The 25,165-nt window shown below is 37.9% G+C and overlaps 1 protein-coding gene across 1 annotated transcript in view; it reads right to left on the bottom strand.

Moving 5' to 3' along the window:
- Positions 1-25,165, bottom strand: part of LOC139728026 (A disintegrin and metalloproteinase with thrombospondin motifs 15-like) — a 107,202-nt gene that overhangs the window by 67,528 nt on the left and 14,509 nt on the right. The window contains exons 11-19 of the mRNA XM_071638991.1: positions 19,346-19,466; positions 18,738-18,895; positions 18,197-18,323; positions 17,875-17,955; positions 15,752-15,980; positions 13,811-13,889; positions 11,400-11,528; positions 10,685-10,889; positions 9,306-9,440 (exon numbers count right to left, since the gene is read on the bottom strand). Coding sequence (XP_071495092.1) covers positions 9,306-9,440; positions 10,685-10,889; positions 11,400-11,528; positions 13,811-13,889; positions 15,752-15,980; positions 17,875-17,955; positions 18,197-18,323; positions 18,738-18,895; positions 19,346-19,466 — 1,264 coding nt within the window. The remainder of the gene's footprint in view (positions 1-9,305; positions 9,441-10,684; positions 10,890-11,399; positions 11,529-13,810; positions 13,890-15,751; positions 15,981-17,874; positions 17,956-18,196; positions 18,324-18,737; positions 18,896-19,345; positions 19,467-25,165) is intronic.

The raw sequence follows: 25,165 nt of genomic DNA, 5'->3' as shown, positions 1-25,165 counted from the left end.
TTTATTAAGTAAGTCTTTGATCATAGTGATAAATGAATCTAAATCTTTCCCTTCTTCAAATCGACGGCGAAGAAGCATGGCATATCAAACTTTGTTCATTAAGACGCCTTTGTTTATCATTCATTTCATTTTATTCCATTTCTAACAGCACAAAACATTTACATACACATAGTAACACAAGACCAGTACAAAGTTGTTACAAAGAAAAATACTGTGAATTTACAATAAATACTGTTTATCGAATTGGTTCCCGCGGAAAGTTTATCATTATGCACTCACTGACTTGTAAGATATACATAGTGTAGTGGAAGGTCGGTAGGGAGACCAGCCCACGTTCGTTTTCTTTCTGGAAACCCTTCAGTCCTAGCGTTTGAGTGGTAAAGTAAATCGGTTTAGTACTCTTTTGTTGTGGCATTAGTCTGAACGTTTACATTTGAGGTCACAACATACATTCATGACAAAAGACCTGTCGCGAGCCTGCAGCAGCCGCAACATTCCAAGAACGCGAGAGGACACCAAAATATGAGGGGCAGGATAGCAAGTAAACATTGTGTTAAGAGGTGAAGAATTTCTTAAACATTACTATTGTCGGTCCTTAACCTCACTTCACTGATTAAGAAATTTCAAGAGAAGCCATTTTTGTTTGCGAGCCGAGATAAGACTACCTTGTCACTTAGTACCAGATGAAACAAAACAACAAAACCCGCGAAACTCTAAATTTCACCTTCAGCAAACGCTATACGAGGACGAACCTAATAACTGTTAGCTGTCTTTGATGCCAAGATGTAACCCTTATTCAGTAAACTTCGTCCTTGCTTTTTTGTTTGTTTTTGTTTTCTCTTATCTACACTGGAAACAAAGAGCTAGTAGTAGTAGTAGTAGTAGTAGTCGTAGTAGTAGTAGTAGTAGTAGTACGTAGTAGTAGTAGTAGTAGTAGTAGTACGTAGTAGTAGTAGTAATAGTAGGAGTAGTAGCAGTAGTAGTAGTAGTAGTAGTAGAAGTAGTAGTGGTAGTAGTAGTAGTAGTAGTAGTAGTAGTAGCAGCAGCAGCAGTAGTGGAGGCAGTAGTTGCAGTGCAGGTCTATAATTATTAGGTTCCAAAGTTGGCCTCTCCAGTGTTTAACACTAAAGGGGCCAAAATCGCTGATCTTACAGCGGTCCTGACATGATCACCACGACTGCATCCGTGCAGGTTCTTATAATAAAATTTTCACACCCTTTTTTTTCTTTCTTTTTTTTTTTGGGGGGGGGGGGGGTCAAGTGGATCAACTTGTGCGAGGAAAAAGGGTTCAAACAGGATTTGAACTTGGTGTCTTCTTTTAATGAGTTGACGAATTGACAAAATCATACCACACTATGATTCACCTGTCGCGTTGAATTGATTTATTAAAACTGATTATGAAGGGTGATGGTGTGAGTTTTATATGCTGTTTGCCCGATGAGGGCAGTACAAGCATGACAAGGGATCAGCACAAAACTGTGCTTTCGTATTATCTTATAAAGGCAGGTTAGGAGGTGATTTTCATTGATGTTTAGCACTTTTCATTCATGTAAGAAATCTTTCATTGATGTACAGCATTTCATAACATACTAGTAAACAATTTTACTTTATGACCATTGAAAATATGCTACAACAGACGGACAGAATGTGGATGTACGCCACTTACAAAAAGGAAACAAAGACAACGGCAGCGACAACAAAGTGAGGGGTTTAGAAGAACATGTTTTGTTCTTTCTCTTTTTTTTTTGGGGGGGGGGGTAGATTTCGACAAATGTGTGCATACTGACTTACAAAATACTACAACCTCAAAGCAGGAACATTTCCTATCATATCTATCATAGTAATCATAATCATCTTTAACATTCTAATCAAGGTAGGCCCAAATGAGTTCGATATGAAAGTCATTACACGATGAATATAAAGAAGCAAGTTCATTGCCACCCACAAAGGCAAGCTGCACACACACACAAAAAAAACCCTGTTACCCAACAAGAACGTTAGAACGCAAGAAAAAAACAACAAAAAACAACAAAAAGAAAAAAGAAAACGGAAGTCGATTCAGAATGACGATCATTGCAATAACATGTAATGAGAACGCAGAAGTGCAGGAAGAAACAAAAAGATTCCAAGATCTTGACACTAGGTTTAGTGGTTCCGTATTACTGCCGGGATCGTTGAGTCATAGTCCACCTTGGTCTTCTATCAATCATCACGCCCTTGTTAGTACGGAGGAGGACACGACATCCACCGACCAGCTCACACCTCAGCGGACACAGAAATAATGATTTGTTACCTCATGCTGGACGTCGGAGAAATATGACAGTGGATGCAAGCAAACTAACTGCCCTTGATCATGATGTGGGATTGATTTTTGGGAGTAAGGACAAGAACAAGGCAGAAATCAACTTAATAGATTCGTGCATTTTCCGCGTCTTATTCTTCTGAAGTATTGACGCAATGACATTGACTGGTTTCATGCATCCCTCCTTTTTTGAAATTGCCTTGCTCGACCAAATCTAAGACTTATGACGTCAAAGAGTTTTACCGACTACTCTCCATTTAGACTTATAATTATTCAGGATGTGGGCTATATCACTATTTCAGACAAAATATGCAGCCCTTCTGTATTTGAGTTCATCACTTCCGGCATCACACAAGATGATGTCTATGATCTTATAACAGAGAAACTCTACTCCGGATCTCAAGTTGACTTTGACAACTGAACAAAAACGAACTATTCAGAACAGTGCGAGTTTAGAAAAGGCTTCACGAAACACTTATATTGGTATCCATAATAATCACATAGGCCTACTATGCAGACGAGATGAAGTGATGATGAAATCGCTCCACAAACCTCTTATTAAGCTGCAAATAAAACTTTCCCTGAACTTTGTTTTATTAAGTATTGCGAATAACGTCATTCTAGTCTCACTGATTACAACTGTGTAAAGAGAAGAGGTGGGGTGGGGTTGTTGTAATTGGAATATTTTTCCAGAGTAAATGCTCAAGTGTTGCTCCTGTTCTTCCAGTTTTGTTGTTGTTGTTGTTGTTGTTGTTGTTGTTGTTTTCCTGTTATCAGGTACCTATTTATACAACTAGGTCAAGAAGGCAATTGTGGGGATAAAAGCATTAGGCAAGATTCGAACCGGAGACTTTCTGTTTGAGATTCCAAAGTCTTATCCACTGCACCACCGTGCTACCACAGTGAACGAAGTTTGATAATGGACGTAAAATGTGACGTCAGACAGAAGGATAACTACGAATCACTGAAACATCACAAGACTTTTACGAACGACATTGACATTGATTTTAACCAATGTGTACGATACAATGGTTTCAAAACAGAGAAACACTAGCCGTTCTATTCGTATTCCCTTTGTCCTTGTTATTGTTGCTCATGTTCGCTTATGTAAAGCGACGAAGGATTTTGTCTTGATCAGGCTCGTGCTGGTATAAAGTGCGGTAGGTGAACTTGTCAGAATCCCTATTGAGAGTCGCATTTCGCCTTAAGAATGATGCATATCTGATTTCCGCAGCTATTCAAATCTATTTATTCATTTTCAGATGGTCGAATTTATCGTGATGCCTTCAGTTTTCTTCTATGCATGTCTCACACACGTTGCCTTAACTAACCTGTATTAGTGCGGGATTTATTGGAAAAGTGAGAAGTGTTCACATCTTATTGCTTCTGCCTTCACTACCCATCCTATCCCATCCCTCCCTCTCAGTAAGACATCACCCGTCTACTCTCGGGACCATGTTTAGTTGCAGGGACGCTGCAGTCAAATATGGAAACATTAACGACAAACCTGGAGAAGGAATTGCTGTCTCTCCTTGCCTGAAAGGTACTGCATATTTCACGCCGCTGTATGAAAAATCTATACCCAAATATATTATGTAGATCCAGTAAAGGTAGAAATATTTCAAGAACGTATTACCTTAAGGAAAATTGGTCCATCTGTTATAAATCATTATGTTATCATTTTAAAGTTAAAATTCAATTTATGTGAGGTCATAGCTGAAAAAAAAGGCTACAATTCGTAGCGTCACAGTAGAATGATAGAAAATGATACTATACTTGTATGTGTGTGTGTGTGTGTGTGTGTGTGTGTGTGTGCTTGTGTGTGTTTGTGTGTGTACGTGAAAATTCCATATTTCATCGACAATTACAATTATGTAGAGTCGCCCCGCTGTCTGAATGACGTAAGTCAATACTCTCTCATTATGCTTGAAAATCAAAAATATGAGGAATTCTCTTTATATTTTCTTATCATATTTCAACAACTATTTCATCACGAACTGTTAATGTAACTTCTCTTTTTCTGTACCAAAACTTGAAAAAGTTCTAACTTTTAAACGAAGTGTCCGATTTTCCTCAAAAATCACTTTTGATTGTTCCATATAATAATAATTATGATAGATTCTATTCAAATGAGCGCTCCCTCTCTTTTTGTCCATTCTCCTCACCCTATGTCTCCTACCAATAACTCGGATCAGTCTTCAAAGATCTCGCTAGAAGACGGCAATAGTCTTCATTTAAAATCAGAATTAAAACGACGTCCATTTCAGTTCGATTCAGTTCAAATCAATTAGATTCAATTCAATTCAATTCAATTCAATTTCAATTTCAATTCAACTATACAGTTGTAGTTTGGCGATGTATAAAACTATCTATTGTACATATACAATCCATATGTTGTTTCCAAGAAAGCCTACTATCTACAGTTAGACCAAGAAATCTAACAAAATGAACCTGTTTAATCACTTCATTTTCAAAAATTATATCATGTGGCAATATCATGTGGCAATTTATCAAGGATATTATTAAATAAGATCATTTTTCTATTCTTTTTTTCTGATACCTTCAAGTGAAGTAATGGAAGATTAAAAAGAAAGTGTCGGTCGATCATCACAACGAGTGCATTTTAAACTAGTGACCAACAGAAAACTATCAAGAACCAGAGGATCCAAAAACCACCAAGACTCCGGACGGCTTGCGTGAGGTCGCGCGCGGTACACCACTCGGCAAATCATCCGCCTCATCGCCGAAAGATCGCCAAAAATGATAGGGGTGATGGGTTCTGTGGTGGGAAACCGAAATCGCGGAGGCAATAAATTGGATCAAGAAATCAGAAATCTGAATCAAACCTCGTCAAAAGAGAGGCGAAAATCGTACATCGTCTGCGGTTGAAGAATAAGAAGAAAGAGAGGGAGAGAAAAAGAAAGCGGGGGGGGGGGGGGAGGGAGATTAAACGGTCGAACGACCGCTGCATATAAGGCAGGACAGCACCGCAAGTTCATGAACTCAATGCCATTGTGAAATCCCTCGAGGTGATAGCTGCTTTTTTGAGGCGACATTTATTGCTGATTATCTTTAAAGTCGATCGAAATAACGGCACATTGGCTTGTAGGTCGACCTGTGGCCTCCGTCTGTCTATGTGTGTACAGCGACCCGCAGATCACCGGTGGAAACACGCCGCCCATGAACCGAGTTCCCTGACCCGCTTCTAGAAGTGTAAGGCGGCGAAAAGTCCAGTGTCGTGTACTCGTACTATTTAATCTAGTCTTTCTTTCCATACAACTGCTGACTGTCAATGGGTAACTTTGTATACGTTAGTTTGAAATCATCCTCAGTATGCTCCAACCTCCACCCACTAGAAAGAAAATACAAACATGAAAACGAACCTGAGCAGACGGTACTAAAATTTGTCAAAATATGATAATCTGGTTAGTAAAATACCCTAAAGGTGCACTTTACCATTGGGAACGGTGATTTCAAAAATGTTCAAGTTATCACATTTTATGCATAATATTATGTGTGTCGGTTGTATTCCAAAATATCCTACCATATAAAAAAAAAATTGCAATAAAGCCTAAAATACAAGGAGATGTCAGTATCTTTTCCACTAAACCATAACTGCAGACACTTCAGTCTAGACACAATTCTATTATAACTATTGTACACATTTTGTATATTTAACAATACTTAACTTTGATTATACTGATTAATATTTTTTACACTGGTTGTTTCTATCCCTCACTCACATTTCACAACTATTTTGAAGCACTAAAGCAGGGTTTTTGTTTCGTCTGCAAATGGCAAATTATGCATTTAACTTGCATTATTTAAGGTTGTTCTAAAGTTCCATGTGTTTTCACAAAGATATCTTCCGTTAATTGAAAAATACTGTAAAAAGATTATTTCATAACTCAAATAGTAATTCGTTTCTTTTTGTTATATACCTTTCTGAATTACTATATACCTTCCTGTCTTGTATGTAAAGCGTATAAAGAATTCTTTCATGCGCTGTATAAATCACAATTATTATTATTATTACTGTTATCTTTTCTACTATTGATGGAACGCACATACACGCACACACACACACACACACACATATATATATATATATACATATACATACATACACATACATACATGATACATACATGCATACACACATACATACATTCGTGTAAACGCTAAACAAGGAATCTCATGTAGCCTTGCTTCTGCAATTACAGGTAAAAGGATAAAAAGAGCTACGAGTACAGTATGTCCCAAAAATAATTACAACGGGGGCCTCCGCAATGATATCTTTAAGAATAGTGAATCAATCTAAATACAAATTCAGGGTATGAAACTATAACTCATTGCCCACATCTTACAGGAAACCCCACTCGATTTGCTTCAGTGATCAAAGAGAAATACGGAATTTTGTAGAGGATGTCGGGAATCTCTTCTGTCCAAGTTCTGTCTATTATTCACACACAAGATCATCAAAATGCTTAACTCGGAAGAATCCTATTCATGACATGCTTTACAACAATCCACATTTTTCTGTGACCGCTTAATCAAATCAAATGGGGATTTCTGCAAAATAGAGCTAAGATGTTATATTTTAAGACCCTGAAGTAGCATTTAGAAATTTAATCACATTGGGCGTTATCAATTTCTCTGTGACCGCTTAACCAAATTGAATGGGGTTTTCTGCAAAATAGAGCTACAATGTTATATTTTAAGACCCTGAAGTAGCATTTAGAAATTTAATCATATTGGGCGTTATCAATGCGAAAATCTGATTGTAATTTTTTTTTTTTTTTTGTGGGGGGGGGGGGGGGGACATACTGCAGTAAGTCGCCCCAAAATTAACAATCAGATTTTCGAATTGATAGCACCCAATATGATCAACCTGTCTAAGTGCTACTTCAGGGTCTTAAAACATAACATCTTAGCTCTATTTTGCAGAAAACCCCATTCAATTTGGTTAAGCGGTCACAGAGAAATGTGGATTGTTCTAAAGCATGTCATGAGTCTCATTCTTCCAATTTAGCAATTCAATGCTCTTGTGTGTGAATAATAGACAGAATTTGGACAGAAGAGATTCCCGACATCCTCTACAAAATTCCTCATTTCTCTTTGACCACTAAAGCAAATCGAATGGGATTTTCTGTAAGATGTGGGCAATGAGTTATAGTTTCATACCCTGAATTTGTATTTAGATTGATTCACTATTTTTTAAAGATATCATTTGCGGAGGGCCCCGTTGTATTTTTTGGGGGGACATACTGTATATCTTTGTTTCTGCAGCAAATATTTCAATTTATGAATCATATCTTTAATTGACTCATTCCAAACCAGCCTCACATCAAATATCTATGTATTATGTGTTACCCTTCATCGCTGCATTGATCGTAATTCTTCCCCTGTCAGATTTAATTTCGGATGAACAAGCTGCGTGTTCCCTTTCCCTGTAAATCACCATTTATATCATGTCTATATGTATGAACGCATACATATCATTATATCCTCGTGATATCACAATCTGGTAAAAATGATGAAAATGACAACTGATTTCATTTTTTTAAATTGTTTTTACAAGAAAGTCTTTAATACAAGGGGCAAAAGTATTGAGGGCTCTTGATAAATCATTCACACACATTTCTAGAAAATTCGCAGATTTGCTCATCCTAAATATGTCATGGTATTTAATCCATTTCATTTCAATGTCTATTAATGTTCACCACGTTCAAATTTACATACTGTACATTAAAGTGGTATTGTTTTAACTCAAGCTCAAGCAGTTGAGTAGCTGTTGGTTTTGTTTTTCTAAGTATGCGTGAAGACAGACAAAACAAATGAGGTTTATCCTCAACCCTACGTCTCTTCACAGTATCACCCTGTTCCCTTCATCCTGAAGTGAGTAGGTGCCACTAAATAATGGAAACATTTCTTTTTTCTATTCTTACCGAACCAAACGAAAGTCACAAATTTACGCAAAGAACGTTGGAATCTGTCCACACAGGATTACTTCAGAAAAATGCCACTTACAATTGTAGATAACATACGATTTGCAATCAAGTCCTACTTTCATATTTTGCGTTGGTTTCCCGAAAGTTTAATATCTAGGCGAATTTGAAGGCGTAGATTGTTCGTGGTTACCTGACGTACTGAGACATGGGCAGCAAGGGGATGGGGAGGAAGGGATATACTATGCAAAATAATTCTGCAATAAGGATGCAGGATTTGACAAATCTCAATGCAGTTTTATAAAGCTGTAAACGCTGTTTTGCTTTTGTTTTTGTTTTTTTGTACATGGAATTAGTTGAGAGTGACACTGAGAGGGGTGTTACAAACCGCTCATGACTATCCCTAGTGAATTATGTCTTTGGTATTGGTATAACGCCTGTCTGGCAGAGACGTTCATGAAATTGGAAACGTCATTAAGAGACTTCTCACGACCTCGAGTTACCCTCTGATGTCCACAGATAGATATGGCACTTATGGTGACATCTATAACATTGAAACGTTGCCTTTGTCAGAGGGTGATATTGTGTAATCGTCGAGATAAAGAACTGTAGGCCTGAACTAAAATAAAATGTCTTGTAAAACATACTAGTAGCCAACACCACTGCTCTTTAACCACGGGCTAATAGGCTCTCACAGACAATAACACTACATTATCCTTTGCTAAGTAACAACCTTAAGAAAGATTACTCCCAGAAAATGGGAATCGTCAAGAAAGACAGACGTCTCGACCATAACGTCTGGGAGGTTTTTATTATTATTTGTCCACCCAAAATAATGCAGCTCATCCATGAGGCATTAGGAGCAATCTACTTCCTAATCGTATGTTACAGTCCACTGTCTTTTCACTTCAAACTGTGCATGAATGCGCATAAAAACAGTTGGAATGCTAAGTCGCGGAGACGGGGGTGCGTGCCATTTGCGTGTCCTCTTGGAATAGATGAAAGTGGGTTTTCAGCTGTAGAGGGCGTTACCCTTTGCTGATTTGTTTCGGTACCAATGTTGCCCTGTGTACTGCCAAGGGCCGACATATCGACACCCACGCTGGTAATGTCTGTCCCCCAATCACCAAGCTCAGTCGAGTCCGTATGACTCTCGAGATTCGCTGTGGCGCCACCTTGTGTTGTAATCTCTGCATGTTACGAGAAAAAAAAATACGACAAAATAAATCACTATTGCTTGCGCCCATCTGCGTGGGACTAGCTTCTCTAGACGTTGATTTGATGTCTTTTCTGACCTTTTTTCCCCCTCGAAGGATTATACAGGGAAATATAATATAATGGCTGGACAAAGTTTCTCGACTCCTTGGAATAACCATGGAGTGAAGCTGCATGGAATGATGTAACATAATTCTGTACGAACAGTCGTAGCATTGCACACAATAACGCTTTGCAATAATAGAATGCATTTATATTTCTATTCGGTAGTTCGAGAAATGCTCAACCTGTAATTATGTTTTGCCTTTAGCCTATATATGATGTGAATGATGAGCTTTCAAAAAAAGCCTTGAAAACACATCTTTTCAGTAGCAACTAGTTCGTAGCTGTATATATAACATTTATCCAATTATACATACTGTCGTACATGTTTTGAATTGATTGTAAGCGCTTTGGGCCTTGTGGGAAAAGCGCACTATAAATAATAGTAATAATAATAATAATAATAATAATAATAATAATAATATATATGTCCTGCCTAACGCCTTATTTAAACTTGAAAATTAATCCCCTTTTCTTGTGTACGAAATACTTCATTCCTATGTTCCACCACTACTGAGCTTCAGGTTTTCGAATGAAATAGAGTAAGTCACATTCAGTGAGTCATCATACTCTTAGCCAACCTCCAAGAAAAGGACGCCTCTAACTCTAAAAGTAACGAATCATAACCATTATGATTATTTCGACCACCGAACCGAACCTGCCAAACTGAACACTAGTGGGTCAAGCAGATGGTAGACTTCATAATCATTACTGGCTTCCTCCCTAGTCAGGACATCGCCAAGTTTGATGACTACTATCAATTAGAGCGCGAAACAGTAAGGCGTGTTTTTCTCTTACAGACGATGCTCGTACTGATGTTGAAAACGCAACCAGACACAGTCGTCACAAGAACAGCGATGGCGACTTATATCTTTGGCTTGACTTGCATCATGAATTAAAACACACTGCAAAGGATATCCTGGTCACTCTTTACTTGGAAACTAATTATATAATGACAAGGAGGAAATGCTTGCCTAGTTAGATTTATTGCGTTATGTCATGAATGAATTGTATTTTTAGCTTTCAGGTTCGGCATTCATGATAGAAGAGTAGTAGCCTACTGTTTTTAAATTTGAGTTTTGTTGTGCCAATTACTAAGATTTGGGAGGCATCCTACCTAAAGTTGTCGGGGATGTAGTGGTAGGTAAGGTAGTGGTAGGTAAGGCAGTGGTAGGACAAGGCTCTTCCTCGCACCCCTTGGTGTTGTTAGGCCTGAAGCAACAGTGCGCTATACAGTCTATTGTAGGGGCTGGTTGCATCGTAGACCCCTCGATGCAGTCGACTGCCCGGCTGCGCTGGCCGGTGTCGCACGTTGCCGAACACTTGGTGGTTAGTTAAGGAAGAAACAGAACCAAAAACATGTCACACAGTGTGCTGATTTCTTGGGTTATTTCACAGTGTTTCATGACGCGTTTTGTCAGACAAATTTGTCCGACAAATTTGCTCTCAGCCAACCAGATGTAAGGATTTCCGTAACTCATAACAGTTTGCCAGAAAAATTATCAGACAAAACGCTACATAAAATGCCCCCCTGGTCTACACATTTTAGCGAGTTTCTTTTAACAATTGCACAGACCAGACACTTGCACTAGATAAGTGATATGTCTGAAATCACTCTGGTTTTATACTAGCTGTTGTCTGCGGGTATGTCAGCCATTGCTTAGGCTTACAAGGATGATTCAACAATAAAGCATTTCGTTATAGACGTGGCTGCTTCATTCTGATTTGAGGAGCTTTCATGTAAATGACATTGACACTGAAATCAGCAGACATTTTTTTTTTCTTTTTTTTTTTTTTTTTTTTTACTTGTGATCGAAATCACATTGCCATACCTCGGACCACTCGCCTATCAGCCACATGAGTCCAGGACAGAACTGAGTGTTACAGGGTGGATACTCGGCTGGTTTAGTTTCAGCGTCACATAGTCGATGACTGACGTTCATTGGAACACCGTCGACCTCCTTCGAGACGAAAAGGGGCAAGATTAAAACTGACTGAGAATAAATAAACAAATTAATACAATCTGGTTGTGAGTCTTTTTGTTTCTTGTTGTTTAAAATTCCCTTAAGACCAGTATGACGGTATGACAATTTAAAATATATAAAAAAAAACACCTACATGTGTTTGATACAATTAACTTACGACTTGATTCAATTCAATTCAATTCAATTCAATCATAGTTTATTTCCAATCATCGAAAATAAAAAAACATAGTACAAAGTATACATGTGATGAAATAATATTGTTCAAACGTTTGCAAAAGGTTCATGTAATGATGAATAGCCCAAATGGAGAGTTTCCTCACTTTCTCTTCTTTGGTCTTTCAAAATGAATTCAGTGTTTCTTTGTATTGTATAAATTGTACAATTTATGTTTGTTTCCACCTAATCACAAAATGAATATATACCCTCATACAGTACATGTATTCAGATTCCGCCCCGGCCTGATCAGGGTTAAATGGTCAATTTGACGGGGTCATCCCAAGAGCCCGACACCCACGAGCTTGACATTAAAAAAAAAAAAAAAAAAGGTCCATGAGTCATACAGCCCATAAACTCGACTCTAAGCAAAAAAGGCCCTCCGGTGCCACACTAGGCACAAGGCCAACAAAACCGACACAAGACAAAATACGGCCAACAGGCTCTACACTAGGCAAAAGAAGGCCCACGAGACCAAAACTGCGTCGGTCGGTCTCGTGGGTCTCATTCGCCTGGCGTGGAGATGGTGGACCGTACAGCTCGTGGGCCCATTCTAGTTATTTCGAGCTCAATGGCCTCGTTCACTATATGTATAGTGTCTAGCTCCTAGGCTGTATGACCCGTAACCTGTATGACTCGTGGGTGTCGAGCTAGTGATTTGCGACCCGATTTACTATTCAAACTTGGAGCTATCGATGGTATTGATACATTGAGAAATTCTATTGTGTCGCTAATCATCACTCAGGTGAAATTAGGATTGAATCTGGATCTGGATCTGTGTCTGTTACTCTGAAAGGCTCAGCATCTCTCCGAACGTGACTGTGAATGGAGTGCCGCTTAGTCCAAATGCAAGTCGCTTTAAAGGGTGTGTACAGTTCTGGTCGAGGTGAAGATTTAGCTTTTAACGTTTTGTGAGATATTCAGAAACCACTCTGTGAGATGTGAAAGAGCATGCAGTTCTAAGGGGTATCAAAAGTTTATTCGATGAAAATCGGTTTTGAAATGGCCGAGATATCCAAAAACGAGGTGAAACAAAGAGATACTAATAAAATTGGGGCATGTCGCCTTTTATTATTATCACTTTTTTTGATATCTCAGCCATTTGAAAACCAATCTTCATCAAATAAACGTTGAATCCTTCTTAAAATTACATGCTCTTTCATATTTGATTTGATTTGATTTGATTTGATTTATTCATTCTCCGTATGGCAACATTTACATTTTTTTTTCAACATAATCAAACATAATGAAATACAAATATGAAACTCATTATAGCTAGTTTCAACAATTTCAACAATTTTGATTACAAATGCATTTAAGACGACATTACAGTACATGTGTTACGAATTACCATACAGAACGGCCGCCAATAATAAGCTATAAGCTTGACCCTTTGGCAACCGCTAATACAATACGTTAATGCAATAAAAGAAGGGGGTCCAACATGATGCTCGCGGGTTAGAAGGATAATAGGAGAGACAGAAAGAGCAGGAAAAAGAGGGTGATAGAAACCTTCCGATACCAGGCTTGCCAGATCAAACTCACAGTAAATACGTACAGGTGTACATATGATTATAGATTACAGTGATGTATTCACATTTCATGCACACATAGACATGATACAGTATTGCTATTGTCAAATAAAAGTTACATTGAATTAAGAATACAAGAGCAATAAAAACAACTACGAAGTATACACAGTTCAGCGTCCTACCAGGGCGTATAGAAGAGGGTAACTTGCCCGACATAACAATGATAGATATCAGAGACAAAGACCATGGGAGGAGTGCGGAATGGGCACAGGCAGGTGCGTCCCGTATGTGCAGAGTCTCAAGAACAAACTATAAAAGCCAGGGATAAAGAATGAATAGGGTTCATAAGAGTTCATAGGGTTCAATTTCATAAGAGGCTTTTCATTATCTCACTTTAGCAGGAATGTTCAAAACATGAATCCTTACTTCAACCAGTACTGTACAGTCCCTTTAAAATAGGCCAAATGCAAGTGCTTTTGTGGAGCTGTTTTGAATCGACTTGTGATCTTTTACCTCCACGCAGAAAATATCGGCAGTCGTGTTTCCACCACCACACGTGACCGGACATTCAGTTAGAATCGTCTGCCTCCAGCTGGGAATGAGAAAGATGCAAATAAAAACACATATGAACAATAAGTTACACGGATTTATGGAAACACATAGAAGTAATAATTTACATGACAGATCTTCAGCTTGAAATTCCGAACATACCTGATAGTTCGCAATTGAATAGTAACGGCTCTGCAATGCTTGATTGAAAATGTTAACAAGGTATTGTGCCAAAAGGTTAAAAAAAAGTTAATTCTTAACATTTCTTTCACCGAATATGACTCTATACGTAAGTGTCATTTATTGACCTCAAATAACACTTGATGTACACTGTACTTTCAGATACAAGGCTCAGACAGTTTGGGACATTTTCCTTTTTGGTATTACTTTCATACCAAATTTCAGACTGCGTTAAAAAAAGTCCAACAATATCAGACGATGTCAAAGTGTCCAACAAGGGTAATAAAATAAACTCATTGAACCTTTTATAGCTTTTGGTTTGGTTTGGTTTATTTCTGTATTTTCTTTCTCCAAATACAATTGCAAATGAAAACAGAGTGATAAAGAGTATGCAAAAAAACAAAAAAGAGAGTTAACATACAAATCAATACAAAAAAAAAAATATCATTTTCGTAACAACATCAATCTGTTATAGTGACATAGGAATCAAAATATCATATTAAGGCATACTGTATCTATGAACAAAGCAGAAATCAATACAGGGGACCGTCATCATACGCAGAGCTTGACGTGGATGAGGCCCTATCTATATAGTACAAATATAATACAACACCAATTATATATGTACTCATAAAACTCTTAATCTTGATTCACGAAACACATTTTGCTAAAGAAAACTGAAAAGAAAAACAGTGACTTGGCGCTTTAAAAACAAAAAAAAAAAAGCACCCAGCACCATTGATTTCTGCATGGTATAGTAGACAATAGAAGTGTAGGTGTGTGCGAGTGACAGTGCGTCGTGTGTGCAGGTGGCAGTGCAAGAGAGAATGAATGCTATAGCATGCCTATTTTGGGGGTAAGGTATGTGCTTTACGGAGGGTATGCAATATCAAAATAAGTGCCCCTGTAAAGTCATTATCAAAGAAAAGAACGGGAGGGAATGGCACAAATCGAAGGTTATTCCTTCCCATATCTATGAATAACCTTCAATACCTCCTTTGTCTCATTTCTATTTCTTCTATTTGAATTTGTGTATTATATGCCAGTTGAAAATATGGTTATATAAAATAAGTTATAGTATAATAGTTGATAATGATAATAATAATAATGATTATAATAAGAATATCAATGATAATAATAATGGTATATTACGGGACAAATGAATTGGGCTGGAATGTGACTTAACTTTCCGTGGTGTCCACACTTGGCCTTAGCAATCATTTGAAAACATTTTGTGTCCACACCAATGAGATAGTTGTGAAGCAATGTCATGAGAGTCTCATCCATCCAGCCTCAGTGACATTGAACGACATCGGGCTTGTGATCACATGCAAACCTTTGAAATTTTATAACTTTCTCATTTTTGCCCTATTTCTAATGAAAATTTCATTGTCGTTTGCTTCCTAACCTGCTTTTATCCATCAGTCAACTAAAACTTTCATCTAAACATCATCAGCTTTTATTTTCTGGCGCTTAATTGCTGGTGGACCAATCCGACCGTGTATCAAAATCGCCCAGTGCTCCCATGCCTGCAGTTCGCGCCCGCCGCAATATGTACAGCTGTATAATGCTTTCAGCACACCCATGCGCGCAGTTATGGCGCATTTGCTGTCAGGTCGGACGAAACTCAGGGAAAAATTGCCACGGATAAAAGACAATAGAAAAGAAAAAGTATGACAATATAACACTCACTAGTAGGAGACAGGGAGGGAGGTTGGCTCATACCATTCCCAGGTGAACTTAGGAAAGCGGCTAGGCCCGAACCAGGAAGGCCAGTCCATTTTACCCTCAACCTTGACTTTCCTTAGCGTGGGTCCAGACATGACCCAAATCTTTTCCCAATCGTATGTATCCGCGTAGTGCACAATAAGTGCGTCTTGCACAGTGTAGCGTCTGTCTTGCACTCGGTCGAGCGTTCTGGGTTGAAAGATGGATACCCCACCGTAATACAACCCTTGGTATGGATAGAAATCAAGCAAGCTTCAACGTTAAATTCCCTTTACATGTGTATTGTAAGAACTGAAATACGAACCTTGAAAAAAAACCCGCACACACACACACACACACACACAAATATGATAATATAATAAATAAATACATAAATAAAGACAACCAACCAAACTGAAAAACAAACAAACAAACAAACAAACAGCAGAATACATATTGAGGCCAAATGAATGAAAGGGATTATGTTTCAGTCATTCAAATGTATTTCCGTCAGAATTAAAGAGCAACTGACATATCAACCTAGCGCAAAGTACAAATGACAGAACTTTCTAATACTGCGCTGTATTGTAATTTCAACGTTTTTATACAATTACAATTGCACGTTCAGGTAGAAGGATGGGAGCAATCGGGGAAGGCCTAGTTTTTGGAATGTCCTACAAAAACTGTGAATAGTGATTGATTGCCTAATTATTGTTATCTATTTGCATGTTATTATTCATTAATGATGACAAATGTGCCTCGACGAATGTCGAAACTAGAAATGTCGCTACAGCGACTGGTTATACCCCCGCCAACCAACATTTCATAAGCTTTGGTCAAAACAACATTTCATAAGCTTTGGTCAAAAAACTGAGGAAGTAGTTAAATCCGCAAGATCTTTGCTTGATCTTCTGCCATTAATATGCCGTTACCATGGCAACGTACTTTCGGGTACTGTCGAAAAATGCGTCTTGCACATCTACAACCAAAGGCACACATCTGTACCAAGTTTCATGGAAATTGGGCAAAAACTGAGGAAGTAGTTTGCAACACAAAATTTTCCATCATTTTGGCTCATAATATGTAAGCTGTTACCATGGCAACATACTTTTTGTCACTGTCAAGAAATGTGTCATGCTGACCTATATCCTAAGACAAACATTCAATATGAATTCCATGAGAATTGGAAGAACACTGATGAAGCAGTTTTGCCATGAAGCATTTTGCCCTATATTTTACCAATAACATGCCGTTACCATGGCAACGCACTTTTTGCCACTGCGGAAATATGTGTCTTGCACATTAACATATTCAGATGAACATCTGTACCTAATTTCATAAAAATTGATCAAAAACTGTGGGAGGAGTTCGCGACGCAAGATTTGTACCCATTTTTGCCCATAATATGCGGTTACCATGGCAACGTACTTTTGGGTACTGTCAAAAAATACGTCTTGCACTTCTACAACCCAAGGCACACATCTGTGCCAAGTTTTATGGGAATCGGTTAAAAACTGAGGAAGTAGTTCGCGACGCAAGATTTGCAACGGACCTACCGCCCGACCGACCGCCCGACCGACCGTCCGCTGATTCCTATATACCCCCTTCAAACTTCGTTTGGCGGGGGTATAATAATTGTTCAATGATTTGCCCCAATGCAGGAGCGTAATGAGAAAATGTACAATACAATGAAAGATTTAGCTGAGATCCTGGGGCCCGTTTCATAAAACTTGTCATTGTTATCATAGATGTGACAAGCTACTGAAATTCTTGCATCTGATTGGCTGAGAAAACATTTGTCAAATGTAGCAGTTGTCGCTGATTACAAATTTTATGAAACAGGCTAAATGACTCCGAGGTGGCATGAATAGCGCTGGGTGTCGCAAAGAAATTCGTTTGAGGAGTGCAAAATTTTTTCGTTTTGCTTTGTTTTGCTTTTTAATCCTAGAGACATCTTTCATGCGTAAGAGGTGGTACAACTCAAGAAAATGGCGATACGTGTTCTCATTTGCGGAGAAAAAAAAGGAACCTTATCAATGAAACACAAATTTAACCGAAACAGAATCAAATGACAGCAGTAGATGAAGAATGATAAGTTGTGAAAAGGAGTAAGGCAGAGCATAATTATTATAGTGACTCACCTAATGTGCAGTATCGATTGTTCATGTTAGTGATGTTGATTCCAACAGCGCCTCTGGGAACGATAAACAGCTTATACCACTCTGCAAAAATGACAACATCTTGAGATTAGGCATAGTTCTGCCTTGTTTCCTCGCTGTGTTGATATTACTTTTCATTAGCTCATAAATCAGGAGAAACAAATACCAAGTCATGACTGCAATAACTGCATAATGTGACTGCTGAAACATCAGTTTTTGTCTCCTGTCAATGATAAAGTATGGAGTTGAATAGAAAAGTTTACAAGTGACTGGTGAAGAGCTCATAAAATTAACATAAACTCACCTCTACATCTCGGTAAAGCCTCATTGAGTGACCCGGAGACGTGGGTGCATGTTCGACCGGTTCCTTCGCATATGCCACATACATCCTTCATCTTTCCAGAGCCGTAAATTCCATCACATCCAAACTCCTTGAAAATAGATACGATGTATAAAAACAAAATATGTACATGCAGAGCAATTCAAAACAAAACAACTTACGAAACGAGATTAGGTTAAGCATGCAGCTGGTTTAATGGCTCACTTGTCGCGAAGATGACTGTTTGGAAATGTTCATAATTATTTTGCTTATATTTGTATAGCACTCTTTGTCAAATGTATATTTAAAGCTCGTACATCTAGTTTCATGTAGGTCATGTAACTTGTCCAACCTTCTTTTCGGTTCTTTTTTTTTATTATTATTGTTTCTTCGTCCCTCTTTTTCCTCTTTCTCTCTCCGACTCTCTTCTGTCTCTCTTTGTAGAATTTAGCTTCCGTGTCTGTATTTCTGGGAAAAGAGTACATAGCGTCTCTATGACAACGGATGAACACATGTTCATACTTACAACACAATGCCTATCCACGCAGTGCCGGGTTCGTTGGAGTTCCTTCGAGTCGGTGTTGTACTTCCAACACTGCAAGCCGTCAACGAACTTGTTGGGATCTCTATTGGCGAAGAACTCGCCGTTCGTGGTTCTGCACGCCAATGTGCAAAGTTCGTTACCTGTGTTTTGTTTCGTTTCGCAGAGAAGAGAATGATTCAAATACTAATGTGAATTGTGCCTCATCGCTTTTTACTAGCCTAGATGTAGATTGCCATCCGCGTCGCCATGGATACAAGTTCAACGCGCAACGTGAGAGCGCATCGTCTTTACTCCCCGAGTAGTATGTCTAATCCTTGTTTTGCTCTCTGCCGTAAAACTCTGTTTCTTTCACCTTGATTCTCATTTCAGTAAAAACCACATCAAACATTCACGAAATGAACCCTGAATCTTCCTCTAATCATACACATCAAGTACTAGTACATATCACTCTTTTACAACTAGTTAATAGCTATGATGTAGTAGGTAGGCCTACGTATTATACATGCATATTTTTAGATGAAAATCTCGGCTAATCCTGATAAAATGTTGTCAGAAACGAATGACGGACAAAAGGAATGATATAATCTGACCGTCAATTCGTCCCTCGTAGTTTGGTTCCCAGGTAAAAAGTCGATTCCTGAACCTCACGGGGTTTGTTGCTGTACATTCCTGTCGCCTGAAGTCATCAGAGGTAACTATTCCAGGACAGGGCTGTGAAAGAACGATCGCAGCGGTATGTATACTAAATTGAACGATAAATGGTATGTTGCCGTGGCTACATTCACATGCGGATGCACACACATACAACGTGTGTACACTCACAGACAAATTTTTCTCTATCAGGTTTGTTGGTTGTTGCTGTTTTCTGTTCTTTTTTTTTGTACAGCGTTCCTGATTACAGTCTAAACAAGGCTGCGCGAATACTTTGTATTGGAAAATTTCATTTCATCTAATTTCGTTTCATTGCACGATTTCATCAATTGAGTAAAAGAATAGAGCAGCAGTGGCAAATCCATGGCAACGCATTATGCGATATTAACGCAAAAGGTGTATTGCACATCTATCTTTGATAGCGGTCACACATGTCAAATCTGAAGTCAATTGCTCAAAAAATGATAGAGTAGTTTGATCCACAACATTTTGTAGGATTTTTACAAAATTTGCTGTTGCCATGGCAACGCATAATAAGATACTAACAAAAGAGGTATCTTGCACATTTTCCTTTGACAGCGGTCACACATGCCAAATCTGCATGGGGCTAATTGCTCAAAAAATGAGAGTAGTTCAATCCACAATTTTTATGAAAATGTGCCGTTGCCATGGCAACGCATTATTTGATACTGACGAAAAAGGTGTTTTGCACATCTACCTTTGATAGCGGTCACACATGCGACATTTGGGGTCAATTGGTCAAAAAATGAGAGAGTAGTTCGATCCACAAGATTTTTTGCAACGGACCGACCGCCCGACCGACCGACCGCCCGACCGACCGACCGACCGACCACCAGGTTACCCGCCATCCAAGTGATTCCTATATACCCCTTACACACTATGTGTGGGCGGGGGTATAATAAGGATTACGGGAATGGAAACGGAGGGTCCCACTAAAAAGCAAAGCTTGTACGATATGGTACCCTCAGAAAATACGTAAGAGAACGATTATGATTTAATGAAACTACAAACAGATAAAACAAAATCAAAGGAACCAACGTCAACTGACATGAGATCAAATTAGGAAGAAAAACTAGAAAAAAAAATGAAACTACAACACGTGCCATCGTGGACACGAGCAAACTGGAATCCATGATGTAAGAGTAATGATAAGACGCACCCTGGATTGTTATATTGCAAAGAATTGTGTAAGAATGCAGAAGAGCGGACACCTATCAATATTATACATAAATAGTCCCAAACTAAACAAATACAAATCTTTCATTTTCAATATATTTGTTAAAAAAGCGGTACAGTATAATACAAAAATGCAGTATGACATTTTAATTTTTGTAATACATGTAGAAGTAATTCATCTCAGAGTGTTTGATATGTATTTGCCCATCCGAGGATTTCATAATTTGAATAAGGCAATATTACAGATGAATATAATGTAAGCAGGGACGATAAAGGAAGACAAAGATTAAGCTTGATAGTTATACCGATGTTTCGTGACATAGTTTTGCATAAACTGTCAATAGGAAATGTCCATGAAAGCTTATCATCGACTGTTATTCCAAGAAATTTAACATAACACTTTCCAGCGCAGTACTGTCAAAAACAATTTCACCAGATAGTGCCTCTGTAGATTTGCTAAAAAGCATATATTTTTTGTTTTTTGAAGATTGAGAGATAATTTATTTGCTTCTATCCATAGAGCGACAGTTTCTAATTCAGAGTTTATTGTATTTACAAGGGTAGCATGATTATTTTGTGGAAAGAAAATAAATTTGAGTCATCCGCAAAGAGAATAAAAGAAAGAGCATCTGATGACCTACAAAAATCATTTGTATAGACAATAAACAAGAGCGGACCTATACTGAAATTCTCCGTGGGAGCCCGCGCTTGCATAATGTTGGTTAGAACAATTTCCTTTTTTTTTCCCCATTGTGCGACATTTTCTAATTCACAGTTTTTAGGTGATACGCTATCAGCGTATCACCTATTGTGATTGTCAAAATTTCTTTTTTTTTATTCTTCTTTCTTTCTGCCACATTTTGTGTCGTCAATATCTCAACAATGACATTATGGAATAACATAACATTTTCAGTCAACATGTCTCATAACAATATCTAGCCACAATAAGGTTTTCATGACAGTAACATATCTATGACGTCATCTAGGCGCCATTTTGTGATTTTCGGACCTTGTCACATGATCGATCATAACTTCATAACTAGATATCATTTCTGTATCATTTCCGGTGGACATAAAGTTCAGGTCAGGCTCTATCTTACGTTTTAACGCTAGTTACCAAGGTCATCATTACGCGCGCGTTTGCGCGCGTCAAAATTTTAAAAGGCTCAAAACGACTTCCCAATGGGAAATCTCGAAGTTTCAGACAATTCTAAGCGTTTCAAACATTTTCTCGCGTGCGCGTCCGTCCGCGCAATTTCGCGCGCAGAGGGCGTAACCAACATGAAAATGCAATTTTTTGACTGATTTGGATTTCTGATACTTTGAGTAACAATATCCATTGATTTCCGATCGATTTTGACCTATAACAAAGGAATGCACTGGCGTCAAAGTTGAAATTCCGCGCGCGCGTCTTTCTGCAAATATAGTGAAAAAACATGTTTTTGTTTATGTCGCCATAGCTCTTTAAATCGTCCATTGACCCTATATTTCTATTGCATATTACAAAAGCATATGAATTGGAAATAACGTTTCAAGTACCAATATTGCCAGGAAAACTCATGACGTCATCATATCATCATCTGAAATCAAAAAAGTGGAATTAATTTTTTTGAGGTACTCTTTCTGACATTCATTTACTCGTATCTCTATTGTTTAAGCTTAATATCACCCCAAATTCAGATATGTTTTACTTTGAACATTTGCCTTAAAAGTCCATGTCATGGTTTTGAAATTTGATGACGTCATCATACTTTAAATTGTGATTAAAGGTAAAGACGCAAAATCGGACAAGTTTACGTGTTATGTCTATGGGAGGTGATTTTTTTAAAAAACATACATTGACTTGACAACGTTTAAGCACCTTTATCTCAGATGATTTTGCTTCATTTCCTCTGAAAATTAAGTATGTTGTAGCTGTGACAATAAGCTGCAGTAATCATGCATCTTATTCTTTGAAATCTCCTCATCAGGTTGACAATTTTGCAATTTAAAACTGAAAATGAGAATGGAATGCGGACGAAACGATTCCTGATTCATCTTTCACGTACATAAGTTTACGTTCCTCTAATTTTCTCGTCGAGACGTATGGCCGAGTGGTTAGAGGTGTCGTCACAGAAACGTGAGGTTGCACACGTACGGGTTCGAACCTCACAAGAGCACGAAAGAAAATAATAATTTTTTTTTTACTTTTTTTCTTCAATGGAGTACTACACCTTCGTCCATGTAGAAGTCACGTTCGCATGTAAACACACCTATACGCACACACTCACACAGTATCCCTTTGTTTATCGTTGGAGACTGCATTGCTTCGACTGCTGCAAAATATTGCAGGCTGGGCTTTTCAAGCTGATCATGGTATATTGTAACTAAATGAAATTTGTTCATATCAATTCAGTAACACAATGTAGTCGTGGTTACTTTGTGCTGATTTTATACATGTAAGAAGCTATAGATTGTAAAAAAAGGTATTTGAATTGTTCCTTTAAGTCAGTCTTCTGTATTAATGATTATTTGTCAATTAGTGATTTTTGTGGAGTTTCAGATAATGATAAAAAGTATGTATGATAAGTGCAGCGATACTTTCTACAGTTAGTTCAAAGTTGTGTTACAGAGGTTTGATACATACATTTAGCATTGTGTTTGTGTGTCCACGTGTGTATACAGGTTGGCCATATGGCACATTCTAGACAATAAATCTTAATTAATTAGCAAACGCGATCAGCTGTGGAACTGAATATGGTACTAATGTATGATGTTCATGATTCTCATTAAACTGTGACGAGTTTAAAGAGATAGCTTAACTGTGTGTAAAAATAAAGCAATAATAAGGAAATTTTAAGGGAATTTGATAACCATGCCTATAATAATTTCATACAGGTACTAATAGCTGCCTCATATTCGTGTGATTGATCGTCATGTCAATAGCAAACTGACAACGTACGATTAATATATTATACATTAAACAACTGTCTTTCAAATCCATATCGATGTTTTCTAGTTTGATGACGTTATCATACTTTAAGTTGTGATAAAAGTAAAGACACAAAATCGGACAAGTTTACGTGTTATGTCTATGGGAGGTGATTTTTTTTAAAACCATGCATTGACTTGACAACGTTTAAGCACCTCTATCTCAGCTGATTTTGCTTCGTTTCCTCTGAAACTTTAGTCTGTTGTAGCTGAGACAATAAGCTGCAGTAATCATGCATTTTATTCTTTGAAATCTCCTCATCAGATTGACAATTTTGCAGTTTAAAACTGAAAATGAAAATGGAATGTGGACAAAACGATTCCTCATGTATCTTTCACATACATAAGTTTACGTTCCCCATATTTTCTCGTCGAGACGTATGGCCGAGTGGCTAAAGGCGACGTCTCAGAGACGTAAGGTTGCGGGTTGGAACCCCACAAGATCACGAAACAAAATACTTAGCTATTTTACTTTTTTTTCTTCAATTTTGTATTACATATTCGTCCATGTAGAAATCACGTACGTATATAAACGCACCTATACACACACACAGACACACACACACACACGCCATATCCCTCTTTTTTGTGTGTTGGAGACCACATTGCTTCGACTGCAGCACAATTTTGCAGGTTGACTTTGTCAAACCGATCATAGTATGTAATGACGACGACTGAGGTGTTGTACTTTGAACAATTGTCTTTCAAGACGATGTCATTGTTTTGTAATTTGATGACGTCAATTCACTGAAAATTGTGATTAAAGGCAAGGTATCAAAACCAGCCGATTATAGGTTTTATGTCTGCGGGACGTATTTTTCCCAAGTTGCCAGAAATGGCATAGCGACCTCAGTCGTTACAAGGCCGCTTTTCCGTCTAGCAATGCAATAGATGTTCACACGGCCACGTTGGTTGAGTGGGCATTGACTTTCCCCCTGTTATATCTATACATTGTTTTTTTTTTTTTTGTCTTACCATTTCCGTGGATGACCCGTGGCCGAGTGGTTACAGAAACGGTTTCGCATGTACGCTCAATATAACTTCAAGGTGCCTATATCACATTCTTTTCTTTGTCGATCACAGATGACTGTCATCTGATGACCACAAGCGTATCACCTAACTCGTCCTCAATGTGACGAGTTTTCATGTCTCGTTTTTTTTTGTATTTACAAGGGTAAGAGGACTGTTTTGCGAAAAAAAAATACATTAAGTCATCCGCTAAGTAAATAAAAGAGCTAACATCTGATGAGCTACCAAAAAAAAAAAATAAAAATCATTTGAGACAATAACAAGAGCGGACCTGATAAACATCCCTGTGGGACCCCAAGTTTGATATTTAGCATTTGTGAGTTACAACCATTTAAAGAGACATATTGCTTCCTGTTCATGAGGTTGCTCCTGAAACCACTTAAAAGCCTTCTTAAAAATTATAATATCATGATTATTGGTGTAATGTGTAATGCTATGTTTTTCCCTAAATCCAAACTGAGAATTTGAAAATATACAATTTAATTTTACAATATATGTTGTTCTTTTATGAATATTTTAAAAGAATTTTGGACAATGTACATAACAAAGAAATTGGTCGGTAA

Source organism: Diadema antillarum, unplaced genomic scaffold, assembly GCF_040938485.1.
Source record: "Diadema antillarum isolate AM-2024a unplaced genomic scaffold, OU_Dant_1.0 seq00000161_RagTag, whole genome shotgun sequence".
In the NCBI taxonomy this organism is placed as follows: Eukaryota; Metazoa; Echinodermata; class Echinoidea; order Diadematoida; family Diadematidae; genus Diadema; species Diadema antillarum.
The sequence above is the reverse complement of the archived record's forward strand: the minus strand, read 5'-3'. Positions and strand labels throughout refer to the sequence as shown.